This window comes from Lasioglossum baleicum, chromosome 12, assembly GCF_051020765.1.
Source record: "Lasioglossum baleicum chromosome 12, iyLasBale1, whole genome shotgun sequence".
NCBI lineage: Eukaryota > Metazoa > Arthropoda > Insecta > Hymenoptera > Halictidae > Lasioglossum > Lasioglossum baleicum.
This window is the reverse complement of record NC_134940.1, coordinates 9,657,788-9,673,926: the sequence shown is the minus strand read 5'-3', so window position 1 is coordinate 9,673,926 and position 16,139 is coordinate 9,657,788. Positions and strand designations below refer to the sequence as shown.

The window sequence follows — 16,139 nt, the reverse complement described above, 5'->3', positions numbered from 1 at the left end:
CCACCCCCGCGCAAGGCGACACACACGATCACCACCGATTACAGCTTCCGCGAATCGCCCCGTATTTCCTGCCGACTACTAACACCCCTACACCCCGTGGTTCTTTCTTCGTTAACCGGTTGGAAACCTACCGAGCCTAATTGCTTCCTTCGCGACCACTGCAAGTGGGAACTTTGTCGGGCTGCGATAAGCTTTCCCGACGATTGAAACACCTTATTTAGGCGTTTAGCGACTGTTGGTCTGTTCAATCTTTAAGTAAGTATTCATTCCTTTCAATAGGTGATCGATTTTTGTATTTACTCTCTGTGAAAATGTTACGAGAATTTCCTCGACGGTCTCATTAGAAGATTTCGATTCAAATCCTGTTCGTGAAAGATGTTATAAAAATGTGTGGTTCTATTTTTAAACTCGGCTAAAAGGAATACAAATTCCTCGACCGCTTTCGAATTTCATTGAACGCAATGATTCTCCCCCCGATCAGGACATCTTCATGCGATCCCAACCTCACCCCCTGACACCTCCTTCGTGGTAGCCCAGGCGAGGAACCGAGACGAGATAAAAATAATAAATCAAGCTGTGTACGAGAAGCGAGACGCACATGCATTGCCGATTTCTCCGGTATCGCGACTCGATACGGAAATGGCGGTGCTAGGGGTTGGAGGGTGGCAGAACGACAGAAAGAAAGCGGAGAGTCGGAAAATGCGGAAAGAAAACTTAATTTTAGTTTTCGTAAACAGACCCGCTTGATCTCTATGCAAATCGAAAAAACATTTCTGAATATTTTACAGAAATCGAAATATTTCCAATCTAGAGAAGAGCATTGCCATTAAAAATCCTGCTAAAACTTACTCTGGCCAAAAATGTCCAGTACTTTCCACGCTTCGAAGTCGAATTTCTTCTTCAGCAATCCAGAGCCACCCCCCCAAAGAAAAATTGCTGTTTCCATCCCCGAAAAAATGTTTCCTCATCAGCAAACAAGGTCTGCCGCATGTTCGGTGCACACGGACGAACAGGAAACACTGACTAGTGGAAATTGCACGGGGTTCGACGGAGGCAGGACGGACCAATGAGGGGTGCGGGGGTGGCGGTAGGGAACGGTATCTCGAACAGCGCGCGCCGATTAATAACGAGCAGTCGTTACGGGAGATAAGGAAGCGCTGCGTCTCCCCCTCTCTTATTTCTCCGGTTTCGCGAGAGGGAGAGAGAGAGAGAGAGGGAGCCGGGAAAGAACCGGGTCGCGAGAGAAGAGATACGCTGTGTGCCGATACCCGGCGATTCCGCGCGGCTCCAACACAGAAGCGGGGCCAGGCTCTCGTGCCCGTACGGGCGAAAGCGTAGATCGACGATAAGACCGCGTAAATTTTGACGTTCGTTAAGTAGGGAAAGTATCCTGTTCCCCCTCCGGAGCCAATTTATTTTTTTAGATCGCGCCGCGAAGAACGTCGCGCGGTTGTATTCGCAGATTTATTGCGGCTCGTCGAGATCATGCTGCATCTCGTACTTTCCTTTTTGTTTGTTAGCATTATACATCCGCAAAGTCGACGACAAGATTTCCTAAAGTTATGGGTTGCTTCGATATTCTAAGGCTGATATTTTCAATAATGAAAGGGACCTTATTACACGACAGCCAATAGTCGCAACCCCTATCGAGTCGACAGCGATGCTCGGTTCCCACCCGCAAAGAAATTCATCGCAATCAGAAAAGCTGGTTCTGTTAAACGACGGTGTACATCCCACCCCTTCCTGGCCCCCATTGGAGAGTGTCGGGGCTCGGAGGCACCCTTTCTCACCCCCTCGAATTCCTCGGAATTCCGCGGCTGGTGACTGGCGGTGGCGACCGCGTGCGCTTCGCGATAAGCTCCTCCAGCCGGCACCAACAGCCCCTCCCGTTGCCCCAAACCACCCCTAAAACCACCACCAGGCCGACAGCAGGCATCACAAGCTCTCTCTTCCTCTCCCTCTCTCTCTCTACCACCAGCCACACACAAATACCAGCGCGAACCACCTTGATCACGAACCATCCACTTGCTCACCGTCATCCTGGAAACACTCTCTCTCGCCTCGCGAAAGTTTTCGGGGGTGTGCATCGGTTAGGCTCGGCACCCAGGGCCGATCGATCTCTGCGCATCGCGGATCCACCCGTTATCTTTATCCCGGGCCTCGCGTCGCGATATATCTGATCGGAGTTCTCCTTCTGCTTTTAGGCTAACTGCCGGGGTAATTTTAAAACGATCCGGAGGATTTCGGTGCGGGCTTATTTATGGTCCCTGCCGACGAGGGTGGCCCCCCTCTCCCGGCCCTGTGGCCTGTGTCTTATCTCAAACATAGCCCCACCCCCCTCCCTCCATCCCTCCTTCCATCGCAGACCCCCACCGATAATTGCCCGGTTTTTGCGGAACAGGAAACGTCAGGCTCGGTTTCGTGCGCGAACGAGTTCGAACCGCACACGGCCACAGCGTAACCGTTTTCAAAACGCACGGGACCCGACGCCACGGCACGCCGAGTTTTATCGTTCGCCGATAATTGCTCCGTTTTTGGCCGACGGAGAACTTTACGCTCGTTCAAACAATCCCTCTACAACGCCATACCGATCTGCAACCTGTGCATCGAACGCGTTCTGCTTTCGATGAACGGGCGAGACGATCAAGTTGCGGTCGAGAGGTCGAGTGGATTTTCGAGGGGCTTTTGGTTGATGGAGCTGCCGAAATCGGTATGTATTTTTATAGAATTTACTCTTCGCAGAACTAATTTTGCCACGGAGTTTATAATGTATAATTTTTTAAATAATTTTTATCACGTTCAGTTTTAGTGCCAGGTTCGGCCTGATTCTTTTAATCAGTTTGAATGAAAGACTCAATGTCAGTGTCACGCTCAGCCTGATTCTTTTAATCAATTTTAATGGAAGACTCAATTGTAGTGTCAGGTCTAGCCTGATTTTTTAAATCCATTTTAATAGAAGACTCAATGTTAGTATCAGGTTCAGCCTACTTTTTCTAATCAATTTTTAATGGAAGAATCAATTTCAGTGTCAGGCTCAGCCTGATTTTTTAAATCCATCTTAATGGAAGAATCAATTTCAGTGTCTGGCTCAGCCTGATTCACTTTCTAATTTATTGCACAATAATTGTGGAAACAGAATGTTCAAAAATATTAGACAGGGTCGGACGTTCGAGTACAGTGTACGAGTACACCACAGTGAATTTTCACGAAGGACTCGTGGGATGAAGCGATTTTTAAAAATGTTCGAAGCTGATTAAAAGTGGAAACTCACGAAAGTTTCAATGGGAAAAACAAAATCGAGGAGGATATCGGCAAGCACACGAGACCTGGCCCCGAGTTTATCTCCGCGCTCGGCTCATCGGCTGCTCTGCTTCATGCATCGATGTCCTTTATCGACTGTTCGCCATGTCCCGGGAGCATTACCGGGGCCCCGGTTGATTGATATACAAAGTTGACAAAGTGCGCGACGTCGGTTGTCTACGTCGTGTTCCTCGTCGCTCGGCGTCGGGGTAATGACGCGGCAACCGTATCTCACTATTGTACCCCCGATGTGTACCTCTCTGTTCCGTATCTTTTCTGGAAGACGATTCCAGTGGCTCAGCCTCCACCGAAACGAGTCTCGTGATTTATCGTGAACTATGGCGGCTTCAAGTTCGATGGCAAAGAAACGCGCGAAACGATTTTAAACGCGACCACAAACGGAAAATGTATAAGTCGCAAGAACACCTGAAGACGAGGGCATAATGTTGCTCTAATTCTTTAAAATTGCATTTCCTTGTATTTGTATAGCATTGAACACAAAATTATGAAAATTATTTAGACATCTCTACAAACAGAAAATGTATAAATTGCACGGGGGCACAAAAGCTGCTCAAATTCTTTAAAATTTGTATTTGTACAAATTCTTTAAAATTTGTATTTGTACAAATTCTTTAAAATTTGTATTTGTACAGACGTAATATGATGTACAAAAAATGGAAAATTATGAAAATTATTTACACATCTGTACAAACGGAGACTGTATAAATTGTACGAGGACTTAAAAACGCGAGCATAAAGTTGTTAGAATTCCTTAAAAGTGTATACAAGTAATGTGATGTGCAAAAATATTTAAAATTATGTAGACACCTCTACTGATAGTTTTGTTAATCTGTTTGAGATTGTGAATTGATTTTGGACTGCGAAATCCTGATTCGGGACCACCGTGCGACGCTCGATGGCGTCTCGGCGCCGCGTTGCAGCCGGCGGCTCTCGCGAGAGTGCATCAGGCTGCAGCGGGCTGCATCAGGCTTTTCATAATGCACCGGGGTTTCGTGGCGGCATGCAGGCCGCTTATCGCCGGTGGATCAGGACCCGGAGATCGATCCTCGAACGGTTCACAGTGGATTTTCAGGGCGTTTCGAGTCCGCTCGCCACACGGGATCGACGCTTACGAGGGTAGCGGTGGTTATGGGCGATTCTGAAGATGAACGGACCATAGGGAGGGGGGTACAGGGGGAGTCGGGCCCCGGGGGGCGGAATCGAGATCGAGACGATGCGCACCAGGTGCATCGAGACTGGACCACGAACACCGTGCAACCTCGATGCAATGCAGATACCGGCGGATGCATCCCTCTCTGCCCTCCCTTCCTATCCTTCTCTCGTTCTATCGTTTTCTTCTTCTCTCTTCGACGAGGATCGTGTTCCTCGCCCGGAACTTCATGGCGGAATTTTATGGGATTCGTTTTTTTCAACGGTTCATCATCGTATTATGGAAATCTAGATTTTTACACAGCCGATTTATTTTAATTATGAAGGAATTTGTGCACAGTGTTGCTACTTGGTGTTTTGGTCAATTTGTTCTAACGTAGAGCAAAATATAATAGTGGTGATATTATGATGTGTATAACTTGTCAAACACATTTTAATTATTTTTATTATTATATTATACCTTTTGTACGTATCAAAAAATGAGACACCTAATTAGCTGAACAGAACAAGTTAATTGCGAAATGAGGAAATAAGAATTCGTGCGTCTGCGAATGAGAACCATAGCGGTCGGAGCCATTTGGAAAATAAAAGGAAAAAAGGAAGTGGAAGGCAGATACCGTCGAAAACATTCGGAAACACTGTTCAGACGTTCGAAATCGAAGCAAGAGGGGGTTAGGGGAGACGATCGGGAGGGTCGGTGTGTATTCCAATTTACCGTCGCGATACCAGCCCACGAAGGAGAAGAAGCGCACGCGGAACGATCGATAAATCGGTTTCCACGGCGCGTATCCGATATCCTGCTCGCGATGCGGGGGGGGGGGGGGAGGCTCGTACGCGGCGCGGCCAGGGTGCGGGCCCGATTAACACGTTGTTTGTATAGGGGAATGTATAATAACAGGTTGCGCCGTTGGCATAGGTACCCATTTGTATCTGTAGGAGGGCATCTCGGGTTCTCGTCCCGCGGAAGGATAAGAGGTGGACCGAACATGGAGAACACGCCGCAACAGAGAAAAACAGAGAGCGCAAGAGGGGACGAGAGAGGGAGAGAGAGGATCGAGCAAGGTGGAATTCGGTGAGGAAAGACGATACGTTCCGCGAATAAAAACGGATTGACCAGAAACCAAAAAATGTACATGTAGATATACAATCAATTCAAATTTTCTTCTTCCTCTATAAAATTATTAAAAACGTATTAATCGTTTTAGCCATAAAGAAAATCGTGTACCAAAGGCTTACTAGAATAGAATATTTTTTGAAATTGCAATTTGCAATTATTGTAGATAAATTTTAAGACAGTGGAATAATAAAAATAAAATTGTAATAAATTTTGTCGAATTTTATATTCTACCGTTTTTGGAACATTTTCAGAAGCCGTAAATGCATAAAGATCCGCAGTGCATTTATGAAGAAATCGGTTAGGTGAAATATAAAACAGTAAAAGATTTAAGAAATTCAAAAATGTTGTAATGTTGCTTTTCATGTAACAAACTCTTTAAGTAGTGAAATCTATTTTTATGTTATTCCTGCTTCCCACAATTAATGCAAAACATTTTTATTTTGCATGAAGATCCGCAGTCTACGAATTACATATAACATAATAAATAGTATCGTATTTTCATTCTACGTTCGCTGGATTGCTCTACAAGAAGGCAAATTTATACAAAATTTAATGTTCATTAATCAAGAAATAAAAGAAGCAGCGATTTTTAGACGGCATTACATCTATTCTTTGTGTATCGATCTCTTTGGGAAACAGTGAAATAGATCGTTATTTTTCCAACGCATTCAGACCACGCCAAGCACGATCAACATGCAACAGTCGCCGCAGCCATAAATTCTTTGGTACACGTTGCTTCGCTACGATCGCTCACGCAAAAGCGTATGGCGATCAGGTCGGAACAGGGGGAACAGGTTCGCAGGAGAAGGAGATCGTTCGCGAGAATATGCCTTCCACGTCGGCCGTTTATGATTTGTTTACTCGGATCGCCCTCGATGCGATGCAAACCCGCCCATCGTGGCAGCCACAAGCACCGAGCTACGAACTCTGACCCCCCGGCTAATTGTTGTTGGCTCTAGATCCGCGATACAGTGGTTTACGGGACTTTGATGGGGCTAGCGACAATTGCTGTTTCATCGGCTCTTCGAATTTTCCCGCGCATCGTCCCGTGATCAATACAAAATCAGACACACATCATACACTTACACAATCCTCCTTTTGGAGTCCCTTAAACAATCTCTTTCGTTTTTTAGTGAGGTTCGAGTCACGTTCATCTTTTATGATTTTTAATGTCGCGGATAAAAATATCTCTTTTCTATGATGTTTATATAAATTCTAGAATACAATCATTTTCTACGATCTTCACATGACATCAAGAATTAATACGTCGTTTCTGATTCGATTTTGGTTTAAGAATGAATTTTTTTAACGCTCCATTACAAACAATACTCACCCTGCTAAGTTCATTCCCAGAAGATCATGATTTTAATGTCGCGCATAAAACCATCTCTATTTTATGATTTTTGTATAAATTCTGGAATACAATCATTCTCTACGATCTTCACATGACATCGAGAATGAATACGTCGTTCCTGATTCGATTTTGATTCAAGAATGAATTTTTTTAACGCTCCATCACAAACAATGTTCATCCTCTAACTTCATCTCCAGAAGATCATGATTTTTAATGTCGTGGATAAAACCATCTCTATTTTATGATTTTTATATAAATCACAGAATACAATAATTTTCTACGATCTTTGCATAACATCAAGAATGAAAACGTCGTTCCTGATTCGATTTTGGTTAAAGAATGAATTTTTTAACGCTCCATCACAAACAATGTTCATCCTCTAACTTCATCTCCAGAAGATCATGATTTTTAATGTCGTGGATAAAACCATCTCTATTTTATGATTTTTATATAAATCACAGAATACAATAATTTTCTACGATCTTTGCATAACATCAAGAATGAAAACGTCGTTCCTGATTCGATTTTGGTTAAAGAATTAATTTTTTTAACGCTCCATCACAAACAATGTTCATCCTCTAACTTCATCTCCAGAAGATCATGATTTTTAATGTCGTGGATAAAACCATCTCTATTTTATGATTTTTGTATAAATTCTAGAATACAATAATTTTCTACGATCTTCACATGACATCGAGAATGAATACGTCGTTCCCGATTCGATTTTGGTTAAAGAATAAATTTTTTTAACGCTCCATCCCAAACAATGTTCACTCTGCTAACTTCATCCCCAGAAGATCCCCATCGGTAAACCCCAGAGTCCGGGATCTCGACGATCAGCGTTCCGACCGAAACAGGAAAAATGATCGTGACGTAGCAGGCCGTCAGCATGATCAAGCCCGTTGATCCCCGAGATCGTGATCTCGCGAGAAAAACCGGGGACCCAGCAGTGGAAGTCAGGGCGAAGGCAACCGATAGATGGTCGAGGGAAAAATGGATGGAAAAGAGATAGACACCGTCCATGGATCCGACCCGCTATCGCTGGCTCTCCGACCGAGAGAGAGACTTATCTGCGAGCCTCTCTTCTCCGCCACCCCATCTGGCCGTTTCCGATATTAAAAATATCAGCCGGCAGATAGGCGGTCGGCTATCGGCACTCGAGCACTCGAAGGAACTTCCATTAAAAATAGCTATCTCTATCTGAAGCCGGTACTACAGCAACACCGTGGGCCCATGCCAGACGTAGTTCCCTACTTCTACTCTCTCACTCTCTCTGGTTTTCTCTCTTTCTCTCGTTGGTAAATCGTTAAGGTGGTCTCTCTCGCACACCGTCGCGTCGGTGGTAGGTGCTTTCGCGGAGAAACGGACACGGAGAACGTGCTCGGGCATAAAAACCCTGCTTTCTCAGGAGATACGGGATCTTATCGCGAGGCAAATGTTTGGTGCGACGATATCGGGTCGGTTTATCGGACTTCTTTCGCGGCCCTAGACTCTTCTGGCTGTCCTTCCCTCCTTTCGTTATTAATTATTGATCGAACTTTGGCGAGCATTTCGTTGAATTCATTTTACCGTTTACTGTGCAGAGATTTTATACGGAAAACGTTCCCCGAAAGGAGAATGAAGGGAGTCTCCACGTAAAGGAATGGTACAGGCAATCATCCGCAAAAGCTACGGAGATAATTGTGTGTGTGTGTTATAGCGACGTATTCATACGGTCGTATTCATAGTTTTACATTAAATGGCGTTTTAAGCGTTATTACCGAACGCGCTAGCGAATAGCCGATCTATGTAAAAGCGGTACGACACCGGGATTCCAGAGAGATCGCTCTTTTATTGTACGGATCTTTGACACAAACTGTGAACTGCGTAGTTAAACCAATGTGACGAACATTCATATGTTAAATATATCCGTCTCTTATAAAACATACAAGTGTCTTATTCATACACAACAGTATGAACTATTGTTCTGTATTATTTTTTACTGTCGTTCGTTCAACGATCACGGAGTGAATTCACCCCGGTGCCCCGATCCCCTAGAAAAATGAAAAAAACGAAAGTCCATTGAACGGGGCACAGTGACCCGGGTCGAATCAGTCTACGAAAACAAAAGTGGACTCCGAGGATCCCGCCGGTGTTCATCAGCGTCGACGAGGCTCATTATCCATCGGGAACTTCGTCGCTCTGCCCCCTCCGTCACCGGTATAATTAATTTCATAGCCCGAACGAGAGCACTACAGTCTAAGAAAGAGAATAAGAGAGAGAGAGAAGGACAAAGTGGTGCGCACGTCGGCCGTACCACCGGCCAGGATTTCATAAATAAAGATACGAACAGCCGGATCGCAAATAAACTTACAAAGTATTGGAAGCCCGTGGCTGTCGGTGCTCACCTATAATCTCAATGGCAACGAGGTGCACGAAGGACGGTGGAGCGGGTAAAGAGGGGTCTCCTGCGAGTGTGCGGGGATCGATAGATCGATCCATCGATGGGTCCATCCATCGGTAACACGCCTCTCTCTCCCGATCGTCTCGTGGATGGCGAACCTCATGCGAGGAGATGAACGAAGAGCAGCGAATCGTCCTGGAACGATCGGACGTGCAAAGGAGAGGGTGGACGTTGTGTGTATGTATGTACGAGAGAGAGAGAGAGAGATAGAGGTTGCGAGAGAGAAAGGAGAAAGCCCCCAGGGGCCCCTCGTTGCACAATTATCTCATTTGCCGATCGGACCCTCCCACGTGTTAATTTGCTTGTTGGTTAACCCGGCGTCCCTCTTATCGTTTATTTCGTTCTTGCCTTTCGTGGAACCATCCGCGCCACCTCCTCCTTCTTCGTCTCCTTCTCGTTCTTCCCTCCTTCTGACCTCATTCTTCCTTCCTCGGCCTTCTCTTCCCTTGTCCTCGAAATCGCAGCAACCATCGGCTTCGAGTACCACGGCTCGAACCGGGACCATCGGCCATGGAACTCGCGAGCCCGACCGCCATTGCTCGATTTTTAACGGGGTAGACTCTCGTTTTCAGGATTGCAAGGGTGCGAGATGCGCTTTCTCATTTCTCGATAATACAAAGATTGGGTTTTTCAGTAATCGAAAGGGCTAGATAAAAGATCAATCTAGGCCACAATCGCCCCCAAAGTTGTTATTTTTACGTTTACGTGGCGTAATTTGGAACGCATAAATTATTCGGAAGCATAAAGCTGCGCATGCAGCTATTTTCATACAGCTGCGACTGTTACATGCTGTTGAATAATGCAAATTACGCCTCGTAAACGTAAAAATAGGGATTTTTGAGGGCGATTGCGGCCTAGATTGATCTTTCATCTAGCGCTTTTCCGCACCCTTGCAATCCTACAAATGAGACAACCCCCTTAACCTTCTGTTTGTGTATGGGGTGCGAATTCACCCCAGAAAATTTCTATTAATTATCTAGGAATGCTATTTGTGATGTGTTTCAAATTTTTTAAGTATCGTCTACTTATCTTTTAAAAATCAGACGAATTTTTTCTTTCATTTTGCTCCAAGAATGTACTGGGTCCAATTACCCCTCTGTACACGGTCAACATTAGAATAGCAGTGCACAGGGAGAAGGTTCATCTCTTTCGGGACTCTGATCTTTGGTTCAACTACGTTTCGAAAATTCTGTGACTGCAAGGCCGTTCGAAAAATGTTCTCTGCTTCTCTGGCAGTTCACTATCAAACCACGTTTTCTCTCCGCATCGAGTGTTTGTATTTTTTAATTCTTTCGTAATCTACAGACGATAAAAGCACAGCACTTTCAACCCTTATGTTTTGCCGAACACTTTGATTTAAGCACCGCGGATTTATCTTCTCGCAATCACTCGAGTATTGTAGATATAAAACAGAGACGCCAAGCCTCGATACGAGTCTTACAACGTTTTTTTTTTTACAATCATTGAGCCTGTTATCGCGATGCCATCAGAAAAAAGAATGATCTCTCGAAGAACGATAAAGCTCGATAAGTCGCGCGTACACCGCCGATTAGATGTACGAGTAGGTTAGATGTCATCGATCTGGTCATTGATCGATATCGTGGCCTCATCGCGGGTTATCATCTTTTGGACTTTGCCTCGTCTTCTGTTTATTCGTCTCGTCGATCTTTGATTTCGAATGATCTCTATTTCGTCTCAACAGAAATTCGAATATTCTATTCCCTTCGCGACGATGCAATCATACATACATTTTACAGTACGGTCAGCCTTTTGTTAATATTTTATTGGAGACTCGTACAATATTGTTCATTCTTCCCAATATTTAAGATTTAAGATAACATGCAGTAAAAAATCCAGCAGAGGTTTCACCGCGCCATTTTCTCGAGGAACAATTTCCAATTCATCGCGTCTCATAATTGAAAGCAAAAACAACCTTTCGAGGCAACCTAACAATTTCTTTTTTGATAAATTAGAATCTAAAATAATTTTCTCTGTCGACGTTAATTGCAAGACTGGGTGCCACGCTTTCGATCAGCTTGCGAGACAATTTCTTTCGGAGGATCGGCGATGATCTACGAACAACGGCGAGCAAATAGCGATAGGAATAGTGCAAGCACGAATTCGAGGAACAAAAGAGGCGGGCAGAAAGCTGGAAGCACGGACGGAAAGAGGCAACGCACGACGACGCCGGCGACACAGGGAGGAAGTGACGTCACGGCAAAGTAACGAGGCTCGCTTAGCCGCGATAAGCCGGTAATCGCGCGATCTTAATGAACTCCTCCCATTAACGCTCCGAGGCCGCGACCGGCTAACGTTCGACGAAACCCGCTCTTTTTCTCTCTGTTTGCCTGCTTTCGATCACCCTCGTCGAATCGGGGAACGAGCGTAGCAAAATCTCGCTAGCGGCGATCGATCACGCGAGAATGATCCGAACTGGATCCTCTCTTCACCGATTCCCAGCTACACAGTCCCTTTACTGTGCCCTTTGCCCTCGATCTTCGCGTTTCTTTCATTATTCACGCAATGAATAATTTAAAACGAGAAAAGCTTTCAATCATTTAAATACTTGGTTCGCGTTTATTATTTGCACAGAGTGTTTGTGATCTAGAGAAAGAGAATGAATACTTTAAAAAAACATGATTAATCATTTAGATTGTCTACGAAAAATATACTTTATTTCGTGAATAGTTTGAAATAATTTCGAGAAGATTTTAATCATTTCTACACCAAAGATTGGATACGCGTAATGTTTAATTTCGGACAGGTGTGAAGCAAGTCGAAGCAGCTGTGTCTTCCCTTCCTCCGTTGTTGTTGTATGCGTTAAATCTTGTAATCGAATTTTAAACCACTTCCCGATGAGCTAGAGACTTGAAACTTTAAACATTGCTCAGAACTGGATGACAATGCAATATTAAAAAAACGAATTTAAAAAAAAACTGTGCGTTCAGGAGAAACAAAAATTTTAATATTAACCGTCACACCTCGGTAGTACGTAATCGCGTTCAGCGATCCCCACTCCGCGCGCCAGCGCTCCCTACTCCACTACGCGTTCCCACTCCACTGACCCACTTCGCACCGAAGGAGCTCAGTATGGTTTTCCGTTTATTCAATTCCATTTCGGACAATTTCGGACTCCATCAAGAGACGTCGTCTCTCGAAGTCATCCCCTCATTCTTTCTCGCATGTTTCCATATCTTGCATTTCTATATCTTACTATTTCATACCATCATTACTATATCTTGCGTTCCATGTAAAAAAAGATTAAAAAGTAGGAAATAAAAGAATATATTAATAAAAACTTTTTAAAAACCACGCTTATATTAAAATGCATTGAAAAGGAGAAAATAATTTTGTTAGACATTAGTGACAATAAATAAAAGCGTGGAGAGCCCACGAAGATCACGTCAATATAGTTTAGCGCTCCACGCTTTTATTTGTAGTCACTGATGCCTGAAAAAATTATTTTCTCCTTTTTAGTGCATTTGAACATAAGCGTGATTTTTCAAAAGTTTTCTTTTATATATATTTTTTCACACTCTTAATTTTTGATTACGTACTATCGTACGCAAGTGGGAAATTTCGAAGTTTACACGAGATAGTGGCATGGACGATACGGCGATAATCAATCGACAACGCAATCGAAAGGAACTTCTTGTTTTGAACTGGCAATTTGTTTGTCGATTGACGTAAACTAAACACGTAGGCGTTTATGAATAACACAGACCAGTGTTTACTACGATGCAATATAAATGTACACTTATATTTTTGCACCCTATGAAACACGTATCACTTGCCCCTTAAAAAATTCAACACTCTCCGCAAACGTATTTTTGCCCGAAATACAAGCAAAATTAATTTAGAAATTTTTTATCAATTTCAAAAATGTCTCCGAACGAAATGCACTTACTTGTCAGTGCGAGGGTGGTTTCCGCCCTGAGCTGGCTGGCTCTGCGCTGCCTCCATAGCAGTATGCTCATCGCTGGTGATTACTATTCGCAATTCCAACTCAGTCGGCGGATCCGGTGGCTTCCGCGAATGGCTCGGCTCGCATGAATTCGCAACACGCGACAAGCAACATCGTATTTTCTTCTTGACTGTCCACCGTGCTCTGTCCCGTTTTAATTTACCGGCGTGCGTCCGCGGGTACGCACGCGATTTCGGGTGAGTCAATCTCGACACGCTCTCGGTTCTCAAGGTGGCCCGATCCGACGTCGATCAGATTGATCACGTTCCAGCCGCATTAGCCTTGTCACGTTATCGTCACGAGCTCGTCGCAGGCTGTATCGTCGATCGCGATCGCGGGCCCCGATTGCGATCCTGGATCGTTGCACTGCCGTAGCATCGATCTTCCAACCGATCGATCCCGATTCCACAGGTTTCCTGGATATATCCCGAGACTCGTCTCCGATTCGTCTGCGAACGATCGATAACGATCTCGATTAATCAGCCGATCTTCCTCAATCGAACCGCCGCTGTAATCAGCCGCTTCTTTTGTCCCGATCGATCAAAGATACCCCGCGATTTTCTTATCTCCCTATCTTTTCAGCTTTGTTCCCTTTACTCCGATCGGCTCCTATGTTTCCATGCTCATTAGGATCCGACAAATTACGCGTTACTCCCGTGGATTTCCATCACGCGTTATCCTTATCTCGATCGGATCGATCAATATTCATTAAGTATCGCTACGTGACGTGATCTATCGCGAGCCAATTCTAATTGGTGGAAGCACGACCGGCTGGAATGCAATTTCTTCTTACCGTTGTTGCGCGAGTGTAACGTGTTAAAACGATAGTGGTCTATCTTCGGATCGATTGCGTCAGTGCTGATCGATTTTTCGGATGACGGCGGATCTTGATACCGATTTGTTTTCTATGATTTCTTATTTTGTAGATCAAAAAATAAGTCTGATCCATTCATGAATCACCTTCGATCTTAATTCAAAAGGCATAATCCATTCTCCAATTTCTACAATATTCCCTTCAGTTCGTCGGACACCAGTGGTAAAGAAATTCAACCCTCTTTTACCTTCCACAAGGTTAAAAAACTAAACGCGAGTTCCACATATGCAAATAAATTGCTTCCTACGTTTCTGGATCTATAAATTCAAGCATTCGCGTTTTCAAGGTTTCTTCAAGGCATCGTCACAGCATCACTGAATCAAGGGGTGAGTTTCACACACAAATAAAATGTCTTCGACAAACTAAATTAGTAAGATCCTTGCACTCTTCAGCACCTTTATAGTTTAAGGGATGAATTCAGCACTCATAAGCCAATTGTCTTCGGGATCCTCAAACCGAAGGTCCAAGAAGTTGCTAATGTTCTGCAATCGATGCTGTCCACCCGCTTCTTGCAGCTCCGAAGGGTGTGTCTACCAGCTCCGACTAAAATCCAGAGTACTCCGACACTATCTGGACCGGTGAAGCCCCCGGTCCTGGTGGTGGGGATCAGAGCAACGATCCTAATTTCGACCGGGAAGCAGCTACTAGGGGCGACGAAGCGGCTCGATAGGCCGATTGTCGTCGTTGCAACGGCGAACGCGGGAATAAACGAGCCGTGCGGATAATCCGCGTATCGCGGCCGACCCGCGCTCGCTCCGACAGCTCCGGGGTCCGACTCTTATCGGCCGCTTGCCCGATAAGCCGGCACGATCGGCATCTTATCGATCGTGCACACGCGCGACGCCCGGAAAACCCGCGTCTAATTGCGAGACCGCTATTAGCAGCTACGAGACCGCTAATTTTTCTCGCCACCCCAGGACACAATTGAGATCTCCTCAGAAAGCTCTTCCGAATGATCTTCTACCCCTTATGCATCGGCTGATGAGGGCTTACTGCAACTACCTTCACTTTAGAGGGTGGCCTTGCTGGCAAGTCTGAACCTTGAGTTGTTGATTAGACAGTCGAGCGTGGAGGAAGAAGTGATGAAGTGAGATCTTCTCTAAAAACCTGAAGATCCTTCTGATCCTGAATGATGTCCCGTCTTTTATGCAACAGCTGATCAGAATTCATTATAATATTGAGGGTGAAGGAAGAAGTGGTTTTTGAAGAGATTTTTTTGTACTGGTATTCTTGGAGCCTGAAGGTCGCCGGCGCAGATTTTCCAGTGAAAGTTTAATAAAGTCCCCTGTGACCATAACGTGTATATAAAAATGTTCGTACAAGATAAGGAACACACGCTGACTTCAACGCCCAGAATAGGCGAAACCTTGGTTCTCAGCGGCCCGCAAACCATAACAGAGAAGCCGTCCGTGCTCTATCGTCCGCTGCCAATGTAAATCGCGCTCCATTTCAGAAAATAACAGAGAGCGATCATGCTTTTCTTTCGTGCTATGAATATTGCAATGAATTCACTGGAATAAGTTCGTGTGTACCCGAACCGTAGGCCGTCTTACTTTACCATCGGCGTGATCTCCATTCCGCGGGGCGAACTTTCTTTATTTTACAAAATAAAACGATCCCCGCCGCTGTCTTCCGTGATACGACCGTACAACTTTCCGACGAGACGAATCGCCTCTGTTCTATCGCACACGGTGGTGCACCTTGCTGCACCGTTCACCTAATACACACACTATACACTTTCAACCACTGTTACTTGTGATATAAAAAATTCAGCTGAATATAAATTCATTCGGCAACTACTATTCAATTGTAAGCTCCTGACGCCTAGATCCACTGTGACCAACGCTTGGCAGAGTCCGATTGAAAGTCCCACGAGTTCTACTTAACGTTTCTCACCTGTATTTATATTTCGCGACT

The 16,139-nt window shown here is 44.8% G+C and overlaps 1 protein-coding gene across 2 annotated transcripts in view; it reads right to left on the bottom strand.

Moving 5' to 3' along the window:
- Ush (Zinc finger protein ush) overlaps positions 1 to 16,139 on the bottom strand; it is a 218,778-nt gene that overhangs the window by 49,672 nt on the left and 152,967 nt on the right. Inside the window, exon 1 of one of the 2 annotated variants that reach the window (XM_076435058.1) lies at positions 13,292 to 13,797. The exons of the other annotated variant lie outside the window; for it this stretch is intronic. Coding sequence (XP_076291173.1) covers positions 13,292 to 13,361 — 70 coding nt within the window. The 5' untranslated portion in view covers positions 13,362 to 13,797. Of the gene's footprint in view, positions 1 to 13,291; positions 13,798 to 16,139 lie in introns of those variants that run through there. 2 annotated transcript variants of the gene reach the window in all.